Source organism: Pocillopora verrucosa, chromosome 12, assembly GCF_036669915.1.
Source record: "Pocillopora verrucosa isolate sample1 chromosome 12, ASM3666991v2, whole genome shotgun sequence".
Taxonomy (NCBI): domain Eukaryota; kingdom Metazoa; phylum Cnidaria; class Anthozoa; order Scleractinia; family Pocilloporidae; genus Pocillopora; species Pocillopora verrucosa.
Window position 1 is genome coordinate 16518427 of NC_089323.1, and position 7586 is coordinate 16526012.

The following is a 7586-nucleotide window of genomic DNA, read 5'->3' on the forward strand; positions in this document are numbered from 1 at the left end:
AGGCAAGGTGAGGAGTAAAAATGGTTTAGATATGACAGCTGAAGTGCATGTGAGTAATTTACATGTAAAGCAATTATTGATATCGTGCAGATTTCATTCAGGCTAGTCACATTACATTTCTAATTATTTAAATCAACATATTTTAGTTTTTCAATCCTATTTTTAATTTATTTTTATTTCAAAAACAATTATATATGTATGTTTTTTTATTTTTCAAAATTTTTTTTTCAGTCTGACCAGTGATGCAACCCATTATGTGACCTGTGATCAGGAGCCCATTACCTGGAGCCTCCAAACCAATTGTACCCTTGAGTCAACCCTATCCCATATCTTTTTATTTTTTGAACTGAGACACGTGGGAGGCTCTTTAATTTCCTGCAAAAACATGCTGATGTTCGCATAACACCCAAAAAAAAATGGTAAAAATTTGCATGCTTTTCGCCATTATGGAAATACTTTCATGCAACTTACATGTGACACAAACAAAAGAGGACCACAGCTCTCTTATGATTGGCTACTATGTAAACACCTGCAAAAAACCCCATAGGAAGTGCTTCTAAAAATAAAAAGATACTGGACAAGGTTGACTCAGAGGGTAAGTATGGAAGATAGAAGCTTCGGATAATGAGCTCCTGCTGTGATTTGTTCCATGATCCTGTCTGTGATCCAATCCAGCTTTTCTCAATGCCAGAAACCACAGTGTACCATTTCCCCCTCTTTTCTTGAAGACATTAAGCAAAGAGTGCTTTGACCACTTCAAAAATATTAGTTACTGTATGTGTATTAACCTACCAACTCTGATCTCAAATTTTGATAGGCGAGATATGGCTTTTATATTGACTAGATACACTTCAGTCACAAACTCATCTTGTCCTAGATCCACTCTCCACCATGGAAAATTGAAATGTGCCCCAAATGTACATGATCCATCTGCAAAGGTCATATTGCTATTTCCATCAACTGCTTTATCACTTGTTCCACCATTTACTGCCCATGAGTGCTGATATGTTGGTTTTTGAAATGCCAGATTTTCTGGGAGAAAATGTCCACACAAAAAAAAGAAATGTTTCCCTGGACAAAGATGATCAATGTCTACATACTGATTGTTGAATGACAGTTGTATTGAATATGTTTGTAACACTTTACATCATGGGGAAATATTAAAACAAAAAGTATTTTTAAAAAACTGGTTAATGGTAGATATTAAATTTTGGATAGCCTACAGATATACCAGCCCTTGCCAAAAGGTTGGAAAGCAAAAGACACCAAACTGCAATAATTTTGATGTAGGGAAAAAATCATGTACAGGCATAGTTGTAAATTTTTAAATAAATAAAAAAACACCTCAATTATTTTTATTGCATTTTTTTCTACTTAGTAGAGACTCCATTCTTAAGCTACAAACAATATAATACTATAAAGATTCTACTGGTCATCCTTAACTTTGTGACTATTAGCTGGTAAATAAGACACATACTTATATTGCTTGATTAATTGATTGATTGTAAAGATTAAAAATTGCTGATATACTGGAAGATAAATTGCACCATTCTTAGACACTTATAAAGGCAACAGACCAAAGATAAATTTTAAGACCCAAATATCAAGAAAGGAAAATTGTTGTATTAAATACAGTCTATAAATTCAAATAGCAACTAAACCTATATTTAAATTACTTATCGAAAGACATTTCTGACAAACATGACCATAATTCCCAACAGAAATTTTGTAAGATCTTCATTGTTAAAGGGTTCCTGTGAGATTAAACAAGAGTCTTGATATAACCACTTTCCAAGAACATATTCCTAGGGTACTTATTGATTTATCTACTTCTGGTTACATTCAATTGTTTATCAATATAAATAAAAACTCAGAATACTTTTCAAGGCCTTTGTGCAACTTAAAATTCAATGTGACTTTTGGTTGTTGTAATTATGGTAAATACAGTTTGTATGCTCAACTTGCAAACATAATTACTTTTATTCTAACTAACATGAATGTTTTGAGTGACATGTACATGAAAAAGTCTTCGATGAGTCAATTTTTAAACAAGGAAAAGTAATTTCATCACTACCTTACATTAAGTTTAGTATAAACAGTAAGTGAAAAGTTACCTCGTGAATAGACTTCTATCTCACACAGCTGAAGACTTTGCATCTTTGTGGTTAAAATCCCAACATGTTTACCAGTTTTCAGTGGATTGGTAAAACAAACAGCTGATGCAGTGAAGTTATGAAAATCATAGAGTCCTTCACAGGGGGAGTTGAATGAAACATCATCAGAGCTACCTGCAGATTATGAGGCATTGAAAGTCAGAATTACATAAAAAGATCTTGGAAATGCTATTTAGCATATTAAAAAAACTATTAAAACCATCAAAACAAGGATTTCATCACATTCATTATGAATATCCCAAAGTATTCTTAATAGACTGGCCAAGTAAAAAAATTATTACTAAGGGTAAACTTCTGAGTGTCCCTTGTGAAGTTGTGGAGTGTGGACTAATGCTGACACTTGAGTACCCTGGTTCTAGCACTTCAGTCCCATCTACATATACTAACTGAACTCTATGAGTAACCAAGAGTAAGATCCTTGCTGGAAAATCTTAAACTGATTGCCCTGTATTGACTGTGCAATTACAAGATCAAAACATCTGGGCTGATTAATAACAAGGTCAATACAGCTTGGCAGAGGTTTCACAAATTCTTGTCAAATCTGAACTGGCTTGTCGTTTAGCAGTTGATTTCAAGATGATGTCTGCACTGTTGACCTCTTATTTAATCAGTGGATAACAAAACTCACCTAATGTTATTTTGTAGTCTTCAGTAACCATGTACTGTGAGAACCTGTTGACTATATGAACTTCAGAGACATCAACATGGTCTGAACCCAGGTCCACTCTCCACCAACTGGGGTTTTCTTTTGTTGTATGTGAACAGCTCCCTTTTAAAAAGTTAGTGTCTGGATTTCCATCCACAGCATTTCCAGACACACCATAAACATTGTCAGCAGTAATGTTGAATGTTGAAGACTGAGTTGTAGCCTTCCTTAAGGCAAGGTTCTCTGTGAACACAGATTGAAGAAAATGTTACCACATGGACCAAGAAAAACTTACCATTGCAACAGAGTGGTTCCACTCAAGATATTGAAAAACAAAAGAAAAAGAGTTATGCAGATATTTTCTTAACTTCTTAGCTTTCCTTCCACACCTTTTTTGTTATGTATAGTTGTAATATACCTACACTTCTCTGAACCAAAGTGTCATGTAGGAGATATTTATGTCAATTAGTTTCTTGTTAGAGTTCAATCCCACAATAGCTTATGAATTACCCATGTTAGATTAAAGTTATTTCTACCATTTCCTCACTTCTGTTATAAAATGGCTACCTTTTGCCTAGTTATTCAGTTGATTTAACAGCTGCAACATACTACAATTTGCCAAGCCTCTGTTTGTCTATATTTCACTTAACTTTGACAAAACCTTCCACAAAGATAATCTCAAAGAAACTTAATTTTGTACAGCGAACTTGCTAAGCAAGCAAATCCTTTCAAGAAGTATCAGAGAATACCAGAATATAAAATCTACACATATATAAATGGGTTATTGACCAAGTGTGAGGTCAAGATGGCTGTATACCAGCCAATTTTTTTGTTTCATGATTTTATTGACCAAGACAAGGTCAAGGTCCACAAAAATGGAAAAAAATAACCAAGCTAATATCCAGCCATCTTAACTGAACAAGCCTAGTCAATAAAGAATTTTTTATATAGCTAAACATTTTGCTTTAATAAGAATCAAGACTGACTTGTTTACTTCAAGAGCCAGGAAAGAAGGCTGTGTTTGTAGCAAAAAGGTTGCTTAAGTTTTTTTTTTTGACTATCTTCTACTGCTTTTTGCAACTTTATCACTAACATTATGCAAAAGTTATTCACTTTCTAAGTCCACCTTTTCTAGCACAGGATCAAGGAAGGTAATCCTGAGCAGGCAAGATGAACTCAGGTAGCCAATCAGAACACGGGATTTGCTTCATATTGTTCACACACACTGCCAGCAATATGATAAATGTATGCATTGAATCTCCTTTGGTTATGTAATATTATCATGCCTGCACATATACCTGGCTTTTGTTTCACTCCAAACACCTCTGTTCTCATACACACCAAACCCCAGTGAGTTTGTGGCAGGAAACGCAGATACCTTGTCAGCAGTCCATAAACAACATGCTTCACCACTGAGTTTCTGTCATAATTCCCCATGAAGACCTAAGATTTTAAAAAGTGACAACATTAAATAATATTACAGATACATGATGAAAACTCCTGTAGACTTCAAGTAAATTAGTGACTAGGTTAAGAAAAACAAGACTGTTACAAAAGGCAGCCTACATTAGAACAAAAAATACTGATTTGTAAGCACAATGTTCATGTATTTATTATTACATGAAATACATGTTAAACAAATTGTATTTTTGTACTCAAATAGTTATTACTTGGAAAACATTGCACCTTAACTTGTCCACCCTCCTGGTAGTCTGTCCAAGTTGTCCCATTTGTGGAAAATTGTAGTGTGTACGTCTTCACCCACTGATCTGCTTGAGAATTCCCTTGAGTAGACACAGCACAGATGATATGAAGTGTCTTTAGATCAATCTGTAGATAGGGGTCACTGTCACTTGTTCCTGCACACCATGATGACACTGATGTGTAGTTCAATCTACCATTATTGGCTGGTGTGTTGGCGTTTTGTACTGAAGAAGCGCATATGTTACCATCTGAAATTCTCTCGTTTTCCAAACCAAGATCCAAATCGATACATACCCCTATAAAAAAGTTAAAAGATAAAACAGACAGTTATAAAATTAGACATAAAACCATATTGGCTCAAGCTAATTGAATAATCGTGGGTAGATTTCGTTTTGAGTTTTTGATCGCAAGAAAATGTATTTGCTTCATTGTTGCTGCCAAGATGTGTATTTCTAACAAAGTTCTGACTCTTCTAGTTTGTGCTTTATTCAGACTGGAAAATCTCGATATTTTCCGAAGTCGAGGTCATTCGCTCCACAAACACAACAACAGCAACGATCTGGTACGACATTTTAACTATCGATACCATTTCTTCAGGTTTTTCCGCTCGAAAAATTACTTAGTTATTTACCTAGACACCCACGTGTTTTATGATCATTTCAGCTATAAAACAGATGTAGCAATTCACTTTAAAACGGGTTCACTTTCCTCCCTACTGAATGTGGCATGCTTAGTAACCATGCCATGCTCACGGGTTTTCGCGGGAAAATAACGCAACTTGCAAACTTAGTCACGTGATAAATAAAACTGGTATTCACATGGTTTTGAGGGCAAGTTAGTATAGGTAATCACATGATTTCGAGTGCAATTTGGAATAAATAAGCACGAGTACATTTTTTTAAAAGCTAACAAAATTGCACGAGCCCTACGGGCTCGTGCAATTTGTGGTCTTTGAAAAAAATTAACAAGTGCTTGTTTATTCCAAATAGCACGAGAATTTTCAAATTTTGTTGCGACATCCAAAGTTTATTTTCAATAAATTAGACAACTCGTAAATTCAAGCAAAGGCTCGATATCTTGCAGAAACTATTTGAAGTAAAAGTATAGGAAAGCAATCGAAATCATCGAAATTCTAAACTACTCCTCATATAATCATAGCTTTCAAAGATGCCTCTCTTAGAGTTATGACCGTTTAATCAAGAGACCGTCATATTCTTATCGATAACCAAGTGAGCTAGTTTTGTGTTCCGACAAAAGTTGAGATCACTTTCAAGTTACCACTTCATAAATATCGTGAAACCAAGTAGAGAAGGTTTTGCTCTTACGGAACAAAGAAAAGACGAGCGATGGGACGTTGTCAACTCTGAACAGGAAGAAACTCATACTATGCGAGATAGGTTTGAAAATCGTAACTAGAATTCTGTCAACATAAAGTAACTTGTCAGATATTTCAGCTTCAAAGAAGATGTTTGAATTAACTTAGGAATTTTCGGTCGGTCTCGACAGTTTGTTAATTGAACGCAATGAAATGGAATTTAATTATTCCATATCTTTGGAGTCACTGCCAAAAAACAAGCTGTGAATTCTTTGAGTTCTTAACTAGAATGCTCAGATTACAGATGATAGAAAACTCACCGGAACCTAGACGAATAAGAAAAGCGAAGAAAGCCACTCGGACATACAGCTCGGAATCAAACTCTGACATTTCGCCGATGTTATTTCTTCATAATTCATTGAGAAACTGAGATGTTGCTAGCTGACACCTGATGTTTCAGGTCGATAGTCTTTTGCATCTTAAAAAGCTCATTCTTTCCGTTGAGAAACTGAAATGTTGCTAGCTGACACCTGATGTTTCAGTTCGTATACAATCTCGGAGTCTCTACAATGTGCTGAAAGACGATGCGTTGACAATACGGGTTTAGATTCCTCTATTTAAAAGGGAAGATCTACATATGACAATGGCAAAGCAATCATATATATACCAAATTAGAATTTCTGTATATAAAAAAACAAATGATCAGAAAACTTTGTACAACAATCGCTGAATTTTTTCCACAATTGTTGCACTAATACAGGAAGTCTAAATTATTTCCTTGTTTTTCATCGTTTCTTTGTGCGTACGTCACTGGTTGTAAAATAAACTTGTCAATCATGATTTTAGTGCTAAAACATCATTAAAAATAATCTTTACCAAAATAACTTTTTTGGTAAGAATCTTGAAAGGAAAACTTACGTATCAACGGTCAAAAGTCCTGCGTGGGACTATTTTTCTATGCACAAGTGCATTCTTACAAGGTAAGGCCACAGTCCAGAGAGAATCTCTTAACTCTTTACGATGGCCAATTTACATTACCAACTCAGTTGATAAAACCAATTATCAGGTTATACTCTCTGCCGACCGAGCACCACAGTTTCTTTAGAAACTTACCTCCTTTATTTCTGTTGGTCCTTGGAGTTAATCGGTCTGAATATTACTTTCACTGACCATCTTTGTTCTCCTTTTTCTTCTTTTGTCTTTCTTTCCAGAACATCTTTTATAAAACCATCACTTCTAATTCCATTCTCTATCTCAATTTTTGTAAAAACTTTCTTCTTTACCTGAACAAGTCTAGAATCTCTGTATTTCTAAGATTTCCGACAAAAACACAGATTAACAGACTAGTGAAAAGATACGAAACTGTAAGGTTTAACTGATATCGCCAGTGTTCCATACCATGCTACGCTATACTCGAAAACTGTTTGAAAACTTTCCAAAGTAGTTGTTCGACAGCATAGAAAGTTAGCCTATAGAAGAAGCGGTTTTTTTTTTTCGCGTATCTAGGCAAGGGAAGACGTGAATCGCTTCTCGATCCACTAACTTGAACAACAAAAAAAGACAAAAAAATGACCCCTGTTTTGCAGGAGTTTACAGCTTGATTCGCTTTGGGGAAGACGGCACAGAATCATCTGCGGGGGGAGGAACCTATTAGATAGATCTCCTGTATTTCATCTGGCTCGTGGTGATGCGGAAAGATGTGTACTTTTCGATCACTTAAAAGAAATGATGAGATTCAATCTTTAGC

General features: G+C 35.1%; 1 protein-coding gene across 1 annotated transcript in view; it reads right to left on the reverse strand.

Annotated features, from left to right (window-relative positions):
• LOC131788922 (uncharacterized) overlaps positions 1–6244 on the reverse strand; it is a 40653-nt gene extending 34409 nt beyond the window's left edge. The window contains 6 exon segments of the mRNA XM_066159481.1: positions 793–1032; positions 2115–2288; positions 2803–3063; positions 4119–4263; positions 4507–4820; positions 6160–6244. Coding sequence (XP_066015578.1) covers positions 793–1032; positions 2115–2288; positions 2803–3063; positions 4119–4263; positions 4507–4820; positions 6160–6229 — 1204 coding nt within the window. The 5' untranslated portion in view covers positions 6230–6244.
• Between the last annotated feature and the right edge of the window lie 1342 nt (positions 6245–7586).